The 18,136-nt window shown below is 53.2% G+C and overlaps 3 protein-coding genes across 11 annotated transcripts in view; 1 reads left to right on the top strand and 2 right to left on the bottom strand.

The window, feature by feature from the left end:
- The window catches only part of ANKS1A (ankyrin repeat and sterile alpha motif domain containing 1A), a 137,174-nt gene extending 129,821 nt beyond the window's left edge, over nucleotides 1–7,353 (bottom strand). For all 9 annotated transcript variants that reach the window (XR_008453471.1, XM_054087498.1, XM_054087499.1 and 6 more), the window contains exon 1: nucleotides 7,139–7,353. Coding sequence is in view for 8 of the 9 variants with exons in the window: in XM_054087498.1 (XP_053943473.1) it covers nucleotides 7,139–7,335 (197 nt within the window). In the remaining variant the exon portion in view is untranslated. The remainder of the gene's footprint in view (nucleotides 1–7,138) is intronic.
- Nucleotides 7,354–8,826: 1,473 nt separating this feature from the next.
- Nucleotides 8,827–16,800, top strand: TAF11 (TATA-box binding protein associated factor 11). Its single transcript, XM_054087567.1, has 5 exons — nucleotides 8,827–9,036; nucleotides 10,335–10,471; nucleotides 10,996–11,083; nucleotides 11,643–11,739; nucleotides 12,784–16,800. Exons 1-5 carry the CDS (start codon nucleotides 8,842–8,844, stop codon nucleotides 12,912–12,914), a joined length of 648 nt encoding a protein of 215 aa, XP_053943542.1. The 5' UTR covers nucleotides 8,827–8,841; the 3' UTR covers nucleotides 12,915–16,800.
- A 137-nt stretch (nucleotides 16,801–16,937) lies between these two features.
- BLTP3A (bridge-like lipid transfer protein family member 3A) overlaps nucleotides 16,938–18,136 on the bottom strand; it is a 36,651-nt gene continuing 35,452 nt past the window's right edge. The window contains exon 21 of the mRNA XM_054087566.1: nucleotides 16,938–17,758. Within this exon, the coding sequence (XP_053943541.1) occupies nucleotides 17,633–17,758 (126 nt within the window). The 3' untranslated portion in view covers nucleotides 16,938–17,632. The remainder of the gene's footprint in view (nucleotides 17,759–18,136) is intronic.

Here is an 18,136-nt window from a genome sequence, read left to right as displayed (position 1 = left end):
CTGCACACGGCGCGTCTCAAAGGAAGCAGGACAAAACCCTCTGGAGGGAGTTTCACTGACAGGGAAGCCACCTAACCAGCAATTTCCATGTGCACACCAAGCAAGTCCTACGTAAAATGCAAGTCCTCCTCTGCAGAGGAAAACAGGGAGCATCCAAGGCTTTGGTGAGCAAAGCAGGGCATGGCCAGCGTGGCTTCTCCGAGGTCCCGCAGAGAGTTCACAGCTGTGAATCCACTCCTCCCCAGATACAGCCTTCTCAGAGTCACACTGACCAAAGCTAGCAAATAAAAACTTCCAAAGCTGGATTAGATGATCACACAGATCCAAAATACTTCCGAGTCACTGCCAATAATTGCAGCCTTCCTGAATGATTTAAAAAGTGCTTCAAAAACAATTCACCAAAAGGAGCCAGTGCACACCTACAGTCTGTGGCACTAACACCCTCAGCAAGCACGGATCTAATTAAAGAGTGATCTGCCCTGCATTGCTGTTTGCACACAGGGTGTGAGATCGGAGAGCTTAAAATTGAGAGAGATTATTAATCACAGTGCCCAGAGGAGGGAAAGACACAGTAAGGATTTCTAACAAAGCCCTGTTTAATGTGAGTGCACCAGGAGCAATTACTTTTTCTGAGGAAAAGGGAAAAAACAGGAAAATTGTTTGTACCTTTACCCACTCCTGGAGCTCAGACCTTGGTGCTGAGCTGCTGTTCCTGGACACTATCTCAGCCAGCTCACGAGACCTGGCCACACGCAGTGCGGTAACACCATCCTTGTGAGCAGACGGACACAATCCAACAGCCTTATCCTCACTACAGATGGGACAATTCCACTTTCTCACCCCCGCAGCTGCACCACCAGTGCGGGACCTCCCTTCCCAATGGGAACACAGCAGGCAGAAAGGATGGAGCCAGATTCTCCGGCCACTTAGAGAACACGCAGCTCTAATGTAATTTCTTTTAACCATCCAGCTGCAAAAGAACAAATATGAACCCCCCACTTTTTTTTATTATTTATACAGAAATAACATTTCCAACTCCAAACCACATTGGAAGCTGCTTTGAGTGCTCGTCCATCAGACCATGTCATTTCCGAAACCAAACCAACCCCTCACCAGCAATAACTGCTGCAGATTCCCTACAACACTTGCCGTGGCTCCTGTGAAGCAATAGCCAAACCCTTTCCCACAACACATGTATACAAAAAAAGTCCCAATTCCCAGCAGAAGTTTCTCCTTCCTACACATCCAGAGGATTCCATATACAATCTGGGCTCAACAGCAGCCTCAGTTTCCCCTCACGGCAACAAAGATCCAGTCTTTTCACATCAATAGATGAAAATGAAAAGCTTTTTCTGCAGATTTGGCTTTAGCACAATCCATCCCTTGCTGCTACTGGCAAAACCTTCTGAATGCAGCTTGATATTTCAGGCCACAGATTGTGTTGTTGCTTCCTGCCTTTAACTTCAGAGCAAAGCAGCAAAAAAATGATAACCAAATTCTGCAGAAATGCCCTCCAAAACCTGAGGGATGCACAGAATATTTGTGATTTCTAAGCCTTTGTTCATAAGCATTAGTCAGTGTTTACATTAAACTGATATTATTACAGAATGGTTTGGGTTGGAAAGGACCTCAAAGTCCATCCAGTTCCACCCCCTGCCATGGGTAGGGACACCTCCCACTGGATCAGGGGCTCCAAACCCCATCCAACCTGGCCTTGAACACCTTCAGGGATGGGGCAGCCACCACTGCTCTGGGCAACCTGGGCCAGGGCCTCTCCACCCTCACAGGAAAACACTTCTTCCTGAGATCCCATCTCGGTCTCCCCTCTTCTAGGTGAAAACCATTCCCTCTTGTTCTGTCCTTGCACTCCCTGACTAAAAGCCCCTCCCCAGCTTTCCTGTATCTCTAGGTACCTACAGGAATGCTTTTGCCCTTGTTCTATGAGAGATAGTCTGAACATAGAGCAGCCAGGGTACAATCAGGGAGAGAAGACTTGTGGACCTGGATTTCAGGGGATTTCCTGAGGAGATCTCAACAGGCATATTCCACGTGAATTGATCCCACAGACCGCATGGACAGCACATGGAGCCAAGCTTCCCCCAAAACACTGGCAAGGCACCACCTCTTTGTGAGCCCCACCATCTGCTTCAGCAAGAGTCAGAAACCCACCTCCCTCACCACTGCTCTTCATGCTCCTATATCCTTCTCATTTCCTCAGCCTGCCATTTCAATTCCCTGACACCCATCAGCTTTCCACTGGAGTTTATTTTCCTGTCCAATATTTTCAGCATTCCACATCCACTCCCTAGTGAGAAGCAATATCTTTAATTCTACCTCTACATTTCCTTCTCGGCTGGCTTAACCTCATTTATCTCACCTCGTTTCCTGCTTACCTGCAGGAACCGGTGACTGCGTTTAGAGTTCGCGCACGTCTCACTCCGTGATCCAAGCAGGAAGTATGAAAGCCTCAGCCCTTGACAAAGTTCACATTTAAACCACAATAAACATAGTGGGCAGCTAAGTTTATGTGATAAAACAACAGGTTCCACAATACTGACTGATGAGAGCATCCTCTGTGAGAGCATCCTCGGTGACTTTATGAACCAGCATTTGCTCTTTTTGTTAAAAAAAGGGCACAAACCCATTATTTCCAAGCTTAGAGCGCTGCCCAGATCAATGCAAACACTTCTCAGGTGTAGCAGTGGGGAGACAGCTTCCTACACCATGTCCACAAGCACCCTCATTTCCAGGAAATACCTGTTCAGTACCCAATTCAAACCAGTATCTGAGATCTGAAACGCTGTGGAACTGTATAGAGAAAGCCTGGAGCAGCACTGCAGATGCTCTTTAGAGAACAGGTACTCCAAACACTGGGACTCAAAAGAAATAGGAACTAAATACCGTGCTGACATCAAAGGGACCCGACATCAGACAAAGGAAGGAAGCAGGGAGCTCTGCCAGCCCAGCCAAGCGTTTACGACTCTGTTCTTGAATGAGCTTCAGAGGGCAGAGGGCAGCTTAGCAGCTCCGTATCAGGAGGTTTCTTTAAATACATGAGCAGCTTCAGCAGGACCAGGAATCGGAATGATTGGACAAACAGAGAGAGGCTGCAAAGTCGTCTGAGAAAGGGAAAACATGAAAGGTTCAGAACTGACCATCAACAGGTTCCTCCACCAAAACAGAGGGGCAAGAAACCCTCAGTGAGAAGAGGCCAAGAAGATGATCTGAGGGCTAGAGAACCTCCCATATGAGGAGGTCCCGTACGAGGCTGGGAGAGTTAGAGTTATTCTGCCTGGAGAAGGGAAGACCCCAGCAACCCTAGCCACCTTTTCATCATGCAGGCCAACAGTGTTCTTGCAAAGCACTCGCATGGGCTCAAGAGATGCTTTTCACAGGTCCCAAGTAAGAAATGCTATATGTCTCTTACAGAGGGCACAAGGGCCCGTTTGCAAGGAGCTTGCAGCAGCACCCACTTCTGAGCAAGGCTAAAAGTCACTTTACCCCTTTTCTAAACGCTTCTGAACCTCAAAGACAAAGCTTTGTAAACTAAATTCTCTCAGATACAGTTTTATAAATCATAAAAAACAAAAAACCTGCTCCAGATGCCTATTTTGTGATTTATTCCCCCACCAGCACTGAAAACATCTATCTTTCAAGTAGTTTTCCTGCACCATAGAGCCTTAACCAGCTGAGGCACCTCCACCTTCCCCATCAACTTACTGCTGCCATTAATGTTTCCTCTTAATTAGTCCTGTGACTTTCTCCAGGCACACATCCAGTCCATATTTACTGAGTTTAATTTAGAAAATGCATCTAATCATCATTAGGGGAAAAAAAAAAGAAAATCAAGATATGAGAGTAAGATTTAAGAGAAAACACTTCGACTTCAAAGTTATTCCCAAGTTCTTGACCTGTTGCACACCTTTGGATGCAGCACTGGAAAAGGTAGGGGTGGACACTGCAGACTCTTTTCTGTCATCTCTATTTCCACCCTTCTCCCACACCATCAGGTCCCTTTAATTTGCCAATCTCCAACTTTCCATCAAGTGTTAGGCAGACAAAATCACATATTCCCTGTTTCCAAACTCTTGAAGTCATTTTAGAAAGACTACAGAAAGGCAAACTTCACTATAATTAAACACTATTCCTGCTGTGACACCCTCCCTGCCCCCGGGAAGCAGGGAAACCGCAGGCAAAGGTGCTCCAGAGGAACTATGCACCTCCAGAGAGGAGAGAAGCAGCCGGTAATCAGGTTTGGCACCAGGGCAGGAACTCATTTCACACCTTGCAGAGTGAGCACAGACCACAACAGAGACCACTGACACACAGGTAGAAGGCAATCCTGTCTCTGCACTCCCTCATCCAGAGCCCTTCCTCACCCTTCTTGGAGCCCTTTTCAGCACTGGAAGCTGCTCTAAGGTCACCCAGAGACTTGTCTTCTCCAGGCTGAAGAACCCCAACTCTCTGTCTGTCCTCATAGGGGAGGTGTTCCAGCACTCGGATCATCTCTGTGGCCTCCTCTCAACTCTAACTGATCAGATATCCAACTCCACAGCCCAGCAGGTATCTCAAGGAGCTCTTACCCAGGAAAAAAAGGTTGCCATCATCACCACACGCTGCTAGAAAGTGCAGCGGAGCTGTTAGAACAAGAGGCTGATAGCACTCACAGTGTGTATTTAACTCACTGACCCTCTCCACTTTATCTAAACACCCTGCAAGTACATCCAGCTTCGAACATGGACAAGCCTGAAGTGGCCAGAGAAATTTCCCACTCAAAACAAGAGCTCAGGGTGTTTAATACATTAAAAGAGATGAATAAAGTTAGACCTCAGAGCAAATTTACATTTCAGAGAAGCAAATGTAAGCACTGGGAAAGCACAAGCTCCCCATGTCTGCACATCTCTGCCACTCAGCTCAGTGTGCAACAGATTCCTGATTTCCTTCCAGTTCTGGAAGGAAAAATGGACCAAATTTGGCCAGAAATGGGCAAGGCACCTCCCTCTCAAAAGCCAGGTTGCACAGTGACAGTGTCACTCAGCACTGGACTCCCACCTCCTCCCCCTGCCCTGCTAGAAACCAGTTGCTCTGGGAACAGGAGCAGCAGCCTTTCCAGCAGTGAAGGTGAAACAGCAAAAACATGCGACTCAAAAATCACACCAGCGAGTGGTTTCTTTAGGGGATGCCAGAAAAAAGGGGAGGAGGAAAACCTGACAAAGGTCTCAGAGCTCCAAAGCAGCCACAGCTGTGAAGCCCACCGGCCACACCAGTCAGAGAAGACAGCAGAGGAGCATTACGGATCACTGAGGAAGGGCAAGCACGCACGAAGCGAGAACAGCGACAGGATGCCTAGCCAGACAGCCAGCTGCACATCTGGCCCAGCACAGTCATCCTGCAGCTTTCCTTGCCATGGGAGCCCAGCACCCTGACCCAGAGCCTTCCTCTGCACACCTCCCAGTCACACCAGTCAGCAGCTACCAACAGCAACCAGCAGCACCCACAACCCCACAGCAGGGCACAGCCCACCCCGCTGGGCAGCACCCAGCTCTAGAAGAACCCACTCCAGACAGCATCATCTCCTCTCACAACCTGCTCCACACCTCCAGCCCTTCCGGCACGGCCTCCTCAAAGGCCTGGTCCCACAAGAAGCAGTTCCAGCCCCTCAGGGTTCCTCCAACCCATCCTCATGCACCCTACACGCCCCATATCCATACCAGCCTGCTGTAACAACTCATCCCAGCCCTTGGATCCCCAATTCTCATCTGATGTTCTCATCCTTTGGCCCATGCTGTCCTAGACCCCCAGGGACACCGTCCACAGCCCCTCCATGCCAAGAGCCACGTCCCCCAGGGCTCCAGCCCACACCACCAAACCTCAGGGATCCCAACGCCCCTCAATCCCACAGCCCTCTCACCCTAGGAGCACATCCTGAGCCCTCCAGCTGCCTCTCTGCCCTACAGCCCCTTCTGCCCCCAACCCTTTGTCCCACAGCCCCCAGCTCACGCCTTCCAGCCCCACACACCATCCATGCTTCCTGCCTTCCCACAGTCCCTCAGCCCCATACATTCCCCTCAAAACCCTTAACCTCCTCATACACGCAACCTGCCTCCAGCCCTACAACCCTAGAGTACACCATCCCCACAGCCTGCAACTCCAAACCCCCACAGACCACACCTCCTGAGCTCCAACTGCGCTCTCATGACCTTCCTGACCTCTGACCCCACAACCCTGCAGTCCCTCAGTCCTCCCACCCTATACACACGCCTCTCTGCCCCATATATACCTCCTACCCACCCCATAGAACCTCCTCTCACCCTATACATGCTCCCCACAGCCTCGTACAAGTCCTCCTACCCTATACATACTCCCCTTACCCTGCACACGCAACCCCTGCCCTATAGATCCCCTCATGCTATCACCCCTCCATGCACATAGCCCCTGCCCCAGTCCTACAACACCCTCCCCACACATGCCTCCCCTACCCCACACCCCACCACAGCCCCACGCAGACCCCAACCAGTCTTACACAGCCCTCCCCACACCTCCAAATTCTCCCCTCAGCCCAAACCCCCCTCCAAACTCCGAGCCTCACTCCCACAATCCCATACATCCCACTCCAGCCACTCAGGCCCCTTCCCACACCCTATAGCCCCTCTACTACACCTCACCCTCCCTCCCACAACACAATAACCCTCTCCCCAGACCCTCACTGCCCCTCCCACACCCCCTCCTCAGCCCCACAACCCCTCCTACTCCTCATCATCCCCCCTTCCATACCCCATAACCCCTCCCCAGCCCCTCAGCCCCCCTCCCACGCCCCACAACACCCTTCCCAGCACTCAGCCCACATCTCTCACCCCATAACTCTCCGTCTCAGCCCCAGCCCCTCTCCCATGCCCCATAACCCCCCCTACCCAACCTCTCAGCCCCTCTACTCCTCCTCATCCCCTCTCCACACCCAACAACCCCCTTCCTTAGCCCCTTATCCCCCCTCTACACCCCAGAAATTCAGCTCCCTTCCCACACCCCATAACCCTCCTCCTCAGACCCTCAGCCCGTTCTACTCCTCCTCATCTTCCCTCTTACATCCCACAACTCACCCCACTCCTCCTCATCCCCCCTCTCCCACAACCCCCCTCACCTGAGCAAACTGGACAGCGGGTGCCCCACACCGCCGCTCCCGCCGCTTCCTCCGCCACTTCCCCCAGCGAAGCCGCTTCCCCCTCCTCCTCCTGAGCCCCCAAACCCGGAGCTGAGCCGTTTTCCCGACAGCAGCTTCTCCACAGCAGGCAAATTCCCGGTGCGGGCGGCCTCCAGCAGCTCCTGCTCCTTCCCCATCGCCGCCGCCCGCCGAGACCGCCCCGCACCACCCCCTGAGAGGCGCTTCCGGGGCGGAGCCTGAGAGGGGCGGGGCCAATTGGATGGTTGATGAGGCGGGGTCAGTGGGGGCGGAGCCAATGTTTTCCTGCGTGTGGGGGCGGAGTCAAAGGGCATCTAAGCCAATGGGAGGTGCTCTCTGGTCTCGGGGGCGTGACCTGATCAGGCCCCGCCCATCGCCGCTTTATTTTCCCAATGAAGCTTTGATTCACTTCACTTTGGGCTGGTTTGGGTTGATTTTGTTCGTTGAACGCGCGAATAACACAAGAGATGGGATTCCACCAGGTGCTGCAGGGGGAAAGGAGTGTTTTTTGCTCAAATTCTATCTTCCAGATTTCCAATACAATGGATAAGGCAGCCTGAATCCCTTGTGTGATCATACCTGTTCCAGCTCCCTCAGTTCTTCAGTTCCCCCAAGCTCCCCCCAGTCCCCTTTAGTTCCCCTCGATTCCCCCCAGTTATCCCAGTTCACCCCACTCGCTCCAACCCTCCTACTTCCCAGTTTGTCCCAGTTTTTCCCCCCAGTCCCCACTGTTCCCCAGTCTCCCCAAGTCCCTTGAGTTCACCCCAGCGCCCTCAGTTCCTACTAGTTCTCCCAGTCCCCGCAAATTGCCCCAGTCCCCCCTGAACTCCCCCAGTTCCCCCCCAGTTCCTGCAGTCCCTTGAGTTCACCCCAGTCCTCCAGTTCCCCTCAGTTCCTCAAGTGTCCTGAGTTCCCCTCTCAATTACCCCTGTTCCCCCAGTTCCCCTCAGTTATCCCAGTTGCCCCAGTCCTCACCAGTGCCTCCAGGTCCCCTCAGTCCCCTGAATTCTCCCAGACCCCTCAGTTCCTCTGCAGTTCTCCGGCTCACCCCAGTTCCCCCACTTCCTCTCAGTTCCTTGAGTTCACCCCAGTATCCCAATCCTCTGATCTCCTGAGTTCATCCCAGTTCACCCAATCCCTTGAGTTCCCCCCAGTTCCTCCAGTCCTTTGAGTTCACCTCACTGTCCCCGATCCCTCCCAGATCCTCCAAGTCCCACAAGGTCCTCTGAGATCCCGCCACTTCCCCAGGTCCCATTCCCCCTCCTTTGGACCCACCCCTTCCCAGTTTCCCCTTCCCACTGGCCACGCCCCGTCCCATTGGCCACCCCCATCCCACTGTTCCAACCACGTTCCATTTGGCCGCGCCCATTTCTGTCACTCCGCCCATTCACATTGACCACGCCCCTTCGATTTGACTCCGCCCCTTTGGGGGCCCGCCCACTCCCTTTTTAACCCTTTTTGCTGGTCCCGCCCACTCCTTCTGGCCCCGCCCCTTCCCGTTCGCCCTCATCACCTATGGCTCCGCCCACCACCGCTGGCTCCGCCCATCCCCGATTGGCTCCGTCTCCGTTGGCCCCGCCTGTCCCCAATCGGCCCTATCCCCCCTGTCCCCGCCCACCCCTCCGGTCCCGCCCCCCGGCCCCGCCCCGTGACGTCCCTCAGCGATGGCGGCGCCGGGCGAGGCGGCCCGTGAGGAGCGCGGGGCCGGCCCTGAGCAGCCCCCGGCACCCGCCGCCCCCGCGCAGGACGAACCGGCAGCGGCGGCCCAGGAGGAGCCCGCGGCCGCTGAGGGGGCGGTGGAGGCGGGAGAGGCCGGAGGGGGCGGCGAGAGCGGAGCCGAGGCGGTGGCGGATGGGGAGGTGGGGGGGGAAGATGGGAATGAGGAGAGGGGAATGGTAGGGAATGAGGGGAGAGAGGGGAATGGGAGGGAATGAGGGGAGAGAGGGGAATGGGAGGGAATGAGGGGAGAGAGGGGAATGGGAGGGAATGAGGGGAGAGAGGGGAATGGGGGAAGGAGGGGAATGGGGGAAGGAGGGGAATGGGAGGGAATGGGGGAGAGAGGGGAATGGGAGGGAATGGGGGAAAGAGGGGAATGGGAGGGAATGGGGGGAGAGAGGAAGGGGGGGAAAGAGGGGAAGTGGGGAGAGAGGGGAATGGGGGGAGAGAGGGGAATGGGAGGGAATGGGGGAAGAGGGGAATAGGAGGGAATGGGGGGAGAGAGGGGAATGGGGGAAGAGGGGAGAATGGGGAGAGGGGAATGGGAGGGAATGGGAGAGAGGGGAATGGAGAGAAGGGAATAGGAGGGAATGGGGGAGAGAGGGGAATGGGGGGAGAAGGGAATGCGAGGGAATGGGGGAGAAGGGAATAGGAGGGAATGAGGGGAGAGGGGAATGGAGAGGAATGAGGGGAGAAAAGGGAATGGGGGTGAGAAAGGAGAATAAGGGGAATGGGAGAATAGGGGTGAAGGGGAGTAGGGGGGACAAGGGGGAATGGGGGGAAATGGGGAGGAGAAGGGGGAATGGGGGGAGAAGGGGGAAGGAGAGGGCAAGTGGGAATAGAGGGGAGTGGGGTCTAATGGGGAGAAGGGAAAGGGGGGAGCAGGGAGTGAGCAGAGAATTGGGGCGGAAGGGGGGAATGGGAGGAAGAGGGAAATTGTCGGAATGCCAGAGAAGAGGGGAATAGCAGGGAGAGGTGCTGAGGGGAGCAGGAAATGGGGGGGATGGGGGCGAGCGCAAAAAACGGAGGCTGGGGGCATCGGAGGGAGCGCGAACAGGAGGCTGCAGGGAACGGGGGGGGTCTCTGGGGAGCAGGAGGGGAGCTGGGTCAAGGGGGCTGCGGGGAATAGGGCTGGGGGGGAGCGGGGCTGGGGGGAGAAAGGGGTTCCGGTGAGCTTTGGGGAGCAGGAGGGGGGAGCAGGGTCCAGGGGGGCTGCAGGAATTGTGGCTGAGGGGGTGCGGGCAGGGAGGGGAGCAGCAGGCTCTAGGGGTGCTGGGGAGACTGTGGGGAGCAGGGGGCTGTGTGGAATGGGGACTGAGGCATGGGGGGCTGCAGGGAGTCTTGGGGGAGCAGGGGAGGGAGGCTCACAGTGTCTGTGGAGCCCAGGGGACTGTGGGGAGGCTGCAGGGAGTGAGGAACCAAGCGCTGTACTCTCGCCCAGCTGAGGATCGCAGAGGGGGAGGTGGTGGATGGGGAGGACCCCAGTCTGCAGTCTGCGGCCAAGAGGGTGAAGCTGGAGCTGAAGGAGAGGAAGGAGAAGAAGCAGAAAGTGGATGAGGACGAGATCCAGAAGATGCAGTGAGTGCTGGGGGATACTACTGCTTTGGGAGCCCACGTCCAATGGGTTTGTGAGCCAATGGCTAACACTGGCTTCGGCTCCATCGCAGATCCCACTTGAGCAGCCTCAACTGTTACAAACCTTCTCCCATGTAACGAGCGATAGGACAAGAGGAAATGGCCTCAAGTTGCACCAGGGGAGGTATAGATTGGATATCAGGAACAATTTTTTCACTGACAGAGCGGTGAAGCCCTGTCAGAGGCTGCCCAGCGGTGGATTGTTCATCCCTAGAGGGGTTAAAAACTGTGTGGCACTTGGGGATGTGGTTTAGCAGGCACGGTGGGGTTGGGCTAGCAGTTGGACTGCATGAGCCGAGAGGTCTTTTTCAACCTTAAGTGATTTTGTGCCCTGCTGCAGCACTGCCTTCCCCTTCCCACTCAGTGTTGGGGTGGTGGAAGGGCCTCCTGGGATGGCTGCAGCTCTCCAGGCCACTGCAAACCTGTGTTCATTTTTTCCTGTAATCCATCACTTCTCTCCCCTCCAGAATACTGGTTTCTTCCTTCTCTGAAGAACAGCTTAACCGATACGAGATGTATCGCCGGTCCGCATTCCCCAAAGCTGCCATTAAACGGGTACGGCTTTAATAACACCAACACAACCAGAGCTGAGCAAGCGGCTGCTCCTCACCGAGCCCTGCACAGCACGAGGTGGCTCTGTGTACGCCCTCCTCCAGCTGCACCTCACCCCCTGTGGCCGAGATCCTTTTCCCTGATCAGCTCAGTGCCCTCACGGGGCTGATGGGGTTGAGGTAGCGACCTGACCCAGTGGGAGGTGTCCCTGCCCATGGCAGGGGGGGGCGGAACTGAATGAGCTTTGAGATCCTTTTCAACCCAAACCATTCGATGAGTCTATGAAATATGAGCTCATCTGAACTGGCAGTGGGCTGGGAGCTGTGGGGCAACAGGAAAAGGAATTGCAGGTGCAGGGGCTGCCACTGAATGAGGACAAGCTAAAACGCTGCCAGCCAGCACGCCCAAAGCTGCATGAACGAATGTGAAAGCTTGGTCACGGCTGCTGAAGCGGGTAGAACAGCACAGGGTTGGTATTTGACAGGCTTGAACTGGTAAATGAGTTGCAATGTGTCACGGTTGCTGTGTGCAGCTCACTCGGCTGACTTTCTCTCTCACCCAGCTGATCCAGTCCATCACTGGCACCTCTGTGTCTCAGAACGTGGTGATCGCCATGTCCGGCATCTCCAAGGTCTTCGTTGGGGAGGTGGTGGAGGAAGGTGAGCAGCAGATGATATTGTTGAGTAGAAAGTTAAGAATAGGGGGGTCATTGCTCACAGCAGAGCAGGATGTGAAACAAGACTGGATACCTTGCGGTTTCCAGTCTTGCTTCCCCGCTGTCTGGAGGGCGCTCTGACCTTCCAGCGGCAGAGAACGCTACGGGAAGCGCTCAGAGGGGTGAAGCGCAGTGTCACCTCGTCCCCCTGATCCTATCCGTGTTGCTGCCCACAAGTCAGCAGAGCCCAGTGACCGCTGCCCTCTTGTTTTATCCTCTCCAAGGAGGATAATGTGGAAATTCTTGCTCTAAATCAACCTGTGAGCAGGCAGCAAGGATCTGCTGTTAATCCTGCCGTGGGCAAACTCAGACCAGAGGAAAGATTACTTAAGCCTCTTCACCCATAAGATTCTTCCTTTATGGGATGAGCTGGGATCTCTTAGGGACAGGGCGTGGGAGGCCGACCCAGCTGTGTCCCTGCTCTGCTTGGGCTGGAGGAGGCGATTATTCCAATTTTGCTGCCAGCTTCTACAGGCAAAATGTGGCCTGGATGTGCCAGGTTTGCCATTCCTGGGGTGATGCAGTTTCCCCGCTGCGTTACCTGGCGTGATTTGGATAAGCAGCTTCACTGCTGTCATTAATTGCTTTGCGTCATTAAGTGCTTCACGTCTTTGGCAGGAGGTGTGAATGATGCTTACTGTAAATGATAAAAAAGAACCTGCCCCCTATTCCACAGCCCCAGAACTCACTGCCCACCGCCGCAGTGGCCTTGGAGCAGGTTTAGGATCTTAAGTCTGTGCGTGCCTCAAAGCAGCAGATTCCAGCATAGCCAGAGTGGTTTAAGCAGCAGTTTACGCTGGTCCAGTATCAACGGCCCAGGGAGAGACTTTTCTTTCAGCGAAGCATGCAAAGTGGTTTCATTTGTGTGTGTTAACAACACGTGAGCTGTAAACCCTACACAAAAACATTACCCTTAAAGCTGGGAGGGTGGGTAGGGGCTGAGCTGGGCCGTCCCGCTCATGTGAGCTCTCTGCTTTCTGTCGTTCAGCACTGGACGTGTGCGAGAAGTGGGGGGAGCTGCCGCCGCTGCAGCCCAAACACATGCGAGAGGCGGTCAGGAGGCTCAAGTCAAGAGGACAGATCCCAAATTCCAAGTACAAGAAGATCATCTTCCACTGAGGCGTCGCAGCGGCAGCCAGGGAAGAGAAGTTAACGCAAGCTGTGAACCTCACAGCAGTTACAGCAGAGCTGTGGGACTGCAGCTCCGTTGGGAGCGTCGTGCGTAGACTTAAGGGATTGCAGGAGGGATTCCTGGCATCCAAGCAGTCAGCAGGAGCCAAATCCCTGCCCTGGAGCCTTGGGCTCCTCTGCTGCAACAGCACAGGGGTAGGAACGCTCACAGTCTTCAGTGCGTTTACCCACCAGGCCGCAGTTCCTGCTGGCAGCGATGGAGCGGTGTCTGTGTACAGAAGTCTCTCTTTTATACATTAAACTCGTTACTGTCATCTTGATGTTGCTGGGAAGCGCCAATTGTGTGATGGGGTGATTCAAAGCAGGGGCAGCGCAGCAGGGTGATGTGTCTCAGCCGCCCCAGACATGTTCCCGAAATTTCGCCTTGCCTCTGGCACGCATTGTTCCATTGACATAAGCAAGGGAACGTGCTGAAAAGCAATGAGCCTGAAGCCATCGCTCAGCTGCTCTTCCCAAACCCAGTTTTACTTCTAGAAAACAGGACAATTCCAAAGGTGAAGGCAAGGGAAAGAGGGAGAAAAAACCCACGTGAGCCTGTAAGGAGGTTAACAAGTTTAATTTCTTATTATGGTTCATAGAACCAATAAATGCATGAGTGGAAATACACTGCAACAAAGTTCCAATACTGCCTAAAACTCCAGTTGGGGTTCAGAGCTGCGTGTTACCCACCCGTACAGTCGTCCCCCCTGAGCACGCTGCTGCTAACGATGGGTAACAAGAGGCTGAGGCCATGTGCTCTTCCTTCGGCAACCACAGCGCGGTCACACGGAGGATTAAGGTGGCTCTCATCGTAACAGAAAAAGTCCTCAAATGAAAGGCTCCAAACAGTAAACTTTGCTAACCGGCATCAGCGGAGAGAGCGGAGTTTTTGTCCTCCCCTACAGATGCCCTGTACAAAGGGAGTGGATTTTGTTTTAACAGTGCTTTTTACTAGTACTTAAAGCAATGGAAGTGCATTAATTCTTAACCAAAACGCGGGTGACGGGAGCTGCTGGAGCAAGGAATTTGCTGTAAACAGCCTGGCTCAAGCTCTGGCTGGTCTGGGGGTGTGCGAGGGAGCAGCAAGGAGCTGTGAGACACGGCGAGAGGCACCACAGCCAGGGAAACCCTGGACACCCTGCTCCCTGCCCGAGCTGAGGCTGGACACCTCAAACAAAGAGTCATGAAAAAGTGAGAAAGAAGAAACAAACCTCCCGTTTTCAAGCAATACGTGAAGATAAAGAACTAACATCATCGCATTCCACCAAGGCAGGCAAGCATTCCTGTATTTCTTGCTTCGCACAGGAAGAGGGAGCGACCACAGAAGCACAAAGGTTTTGGCTGAACAACTTCTGCTCGTGTAGGCTTTGTGCAGCAGGTGATGGTACTTACAGTGAGCTGTTGGTGGGGATTCATAGCGAGTCTGGATGTGCAGAGGCTTTGTCACCTCCCTTCTTGCCATAAGGACTGCTCACAGCAAGAGTTATTTACTACAAAAGAGAACTTGCCGTTTACAACCCCTGCTTTTACCTCTGAGTTACTCCACGCACGAGGCAGTATCGGTGAAGGAAATGCCCACTGATGATTGAAAAGTTAAAGTGCATTTTCCTCTAGGGAACAGGCGTGACAAGCTGCTCTCTAGGACACTTTCCATTGCAGGCAGCACCTCAAATCTGTCCTATCGAAGGCTGCCTCGAGCAGGGACAGCTCACAGGTGTCCAACAGGAACGAGGAGGAGTGATTCTCTCCCGTGGAAGAGGGAAGGCAGAAGTCACAGCATCCAAACATCACCCAGGGGGTGAGCTGGAGCACACTGTGTGCCACAGCAGAGATTTCTGCAGCTCCACTCCCGTGCAGCTACGCCTCCTTCAAATTCATCTGTGGCTGCCTGCTCCCAGGGCTTCCAGGAGGAAGGATGGGCTCTCGCCGCCCCTGTTTTATCTGGTTGTAGGCACTGGTTCATCAGATGGTGGCAGAAATGCTGGACTTCAGCGGCACAGCCCGCCCAAGCCTTCCGATGGGGACAGATCTTATTCAAAGCTACCTTCGCTCTAATGGAGCCAAACGCAGAACTAAGATGATGTTCTTCACTGCGACAGTTGTTTTAATCACCGTCTGTCTCTTACAAACCCTCTTGTTTCACAGTGAAAGCTACCAACCACAAGGAATTCACTCTCGGTTCTCCGCAAACCACAGACAGCGGTGCCTCCGCATCCAGCCCAGCACTGGAAACATGGTCCTGTTTCCCCTGGAGCTACCAAAGAACTAAAGCACTCTCAGGAGCACCGGTAAAGCAGAGGCATCCGACAGCTCCAGAGCTGGGCAGAGGGACAGGGGTATAAGAGGAAAAACAAACATAACTCCCAAGTTATTGGCTTGCTTTGTGTGTTTTCCAGGCCTCAGCTCATCGTGGCTTGTCACTGAGAGGCTGTTCCTCGCGTAGTGAGTGGGATTACAATCTTGTATTGCCTCGGCTGAACTAATTCCAGTGTAGTAATGCTTACATTGAAGAAAAAAACAACAGAAAAATCCACTACGTTAAATATTTGGGGAGAGAGTTGAGCTGAAAACACAAGGGTGCCCTTACAAACACCTTTCCATCTGCTTAATAAAGGAGGATCGCAGATAATCTGCCCCTTTTCCGAGCACTCGGGGTGCAGCAATCCCCACCTGTTCCACATGCACTAAGGAGCCTGCGCATCAGGAACATCCCCATGAACACAAAGTGCAGCTGGGAAAATCCAAACCAAAGTCTGAAATAGGATAAAATCCAACACACTCCATACCCAGCAAAGATGCTGTGAGTAACAGAGGAGGGAACGTAACACAGAGGGGTTGAAAGTTGCACCCTCCCATGCCCAAGCACAGAGGAGGGTCTCTGGAACAGCTTCTCCCTTCACAGCTCCCCACCACGCATGGCCAGGACTGGTGGAGCAAAGGAGCTGCGTTCTCAGCCTGTTCTTGGGACTGGATTTTACTCTTCTAGTTCATAAATGACATCTCCTTTTTGAAATTAGTGTTTACTTCCTATTTTACTGGGGTTTGCTTCTTCCCGTCGCACTGATACAGTCTGTTTAAATATAAATTAAGTCAGCCACTGACCACAGAGAAAGGCGAGGACACAAACCATGCTCAGCCTGTGCCTCCTCTCTGCCCCACAGTGGGCAGTTAACGCTGTTAACTCCACCCAAGGGTCGTGCTCAGCACCCTAATCCTGCCCTACACACCAACCAACCTGAGAGAGGACATTTCAGACCAGGCAGGAGCTCAGCACTAATCAAAATCCACGGCCATGCAGGAATGCAGAATTCCCTTGTGCAGCCAGCTCCGCTCGCCCTCTCTCCACTGGGGAAACTCCGGCGTACAAGGACAGCGTGTGTCCCAAAGAAAAGTCAGAGGTCTTCTCATTCTGTACCCTAACGAGCTTCCTGCTCTTTGACAGTAAACTTAAAGAAAGCTTAAATAGTGCTTTGTAAAGAAATAAATTAATTCCTTTGTATTGCTGCATCAATAAAGCCAAACCTCATGGGATTAAGTGAGAATGAACCAGACTAAAGCTAATCCACTACCAACTCTGTCTTGACACGTCAAACTACTGTTGAAAAAAAGAAGTTTGAAGGAATTTCTTTACTATCTTGACCCTGTTCTTGATAGAATAGTGAGCCTCGTCGCTCCTGCTCTGGGTTTGGATGCAATAGAGTTTTGTGAGAAGCTGGGAAAGGACACAGCCAGGACAGCTGACACAAGGTGGCCAAAGGGATACTGGGTACCAGTGTGGCATGTTCAGGATGTCAGGGGAGGGTGGCAGCGTGGTGGGATGGCTTAGCCAGGGATTTCTGTAATGGGAGCTTCCAGGCGGTGAGCGATTTGCATTGCGTATCCCCCAGTTTGTGTATTCTTTATCATTAACGTTGCTGTGGTATTTCATCTTCCCTGTTGAACTCTTCTTATCCCAACCCACGAGTTTTACACCTTCTTTGTTTCCAGTTCTCCTCCCCATCCCACCAGAGGTAGGGGAAGGAGTGAGCAAGCGGCCACGTGGTTCTTTGTTCCTGGCTACAGGTAAACCACAACAGCTCGGCAGAGGGAAATCCCTTCCGCATCTCCCACACCCACCAACCTCCTACCTTTCAGTTTTCCATGTGGAAACACGTTTTCACAGCAGAGCTGCCATCAATGTTTCCTGACATACCTATTCTCTGTCACTCTTGATGTGGTGAAGTAACTGCACCCCTTTTTCTGTGTTTTGGTGTGCATGGTTGGGCAAGAACACAGTGAGAAAGGTTGAGAGCAGCAGAAACCCCAACATGGACCATCTCAAGATGTCATCGTGGCACGCAAGGTCTGAAAGCACGCTGTCACTGCCACCCACGGATAAAGAGATGTCACGTATCCCACCAAATTCCTGACCTTTTCTGTGTCCGCTGACCACTGCCCTGGTTCAGGGACTGCCAGGACAGAGGGAAGTGGCTGCAAACATAACTCCTCCTCGTTCCTTCCTTTCTCCCTCTTTCAAGTTCATTTTGCAGTCACGGTTGGTTTCCATTCGCGGAGATGCTCGTTCTCCAGGAACTGACCCATCTAGCAGCAATATAATCCAAGTAACCGCCTTACTGCTGGTGGTGGTCTCCACTTCTCTGGAGCAGCCACAGCCTGAGCCTTGACTGTCAAAGCTGGAAGAGGGGATTGTATTTCCTAATCTCCTGCAGGAGGCGAGCCTTGTCCATGTTGGCTTCTGCAAGGGCAATTTTCATGGTCTGAAGCTCCCTTTGTAACTCTGGCATCTCCTTCAGCTACAAGAGACAGAGGAGAAACAAACCTGAAGTTTGCAAAGGTTAAAGCAGGGCAGACCTAACTACCCTGATCTGCTCAGAGGGGAAAACCAACATGGAAGCTTCCAAGATGAATTGTGACACAACCCCAGCAAAGCTCCCTAATGACGTGACCCAGTCTGAGTTGCAGAAATACCTGCCGACTGCCGTACCTGTCCTTAGACATACTTTTACTCAACTTATACTTTTACTCAAGAACTCAGCCTTTGCATTTCTTCCTGTTAAACTCAATAACACCAGAAAATAAACCGAAGCTACTGTGATGCCTGTGTGCTCCAGCTTTGGTCAGGGCTGGTGCTGTGAATGGGGAGAAGAGAAAGTCTCTGCACTGTGTGGAAA

The sequence above is a fragment of the Cuculus canorus genome, chromosome 24, assembly GCF_017976375.1.
Source record: "Cuculus canorus isolate bCucCan1 chromosome 24, bCucCan1.pri, whole genome shotgun sequence".
In the NCBI taxonomy this organism is placed as follows: Eukaryota; Metazoa; Chordata; class Aves; order Cuculiformes; family Cuculidae; genus Cuculus; species Cuculus canorus.
Note: the sequence above shows the minus strand (reverse complement) of the source record. Positions and strands in the feature narration are given on the sequence as shown.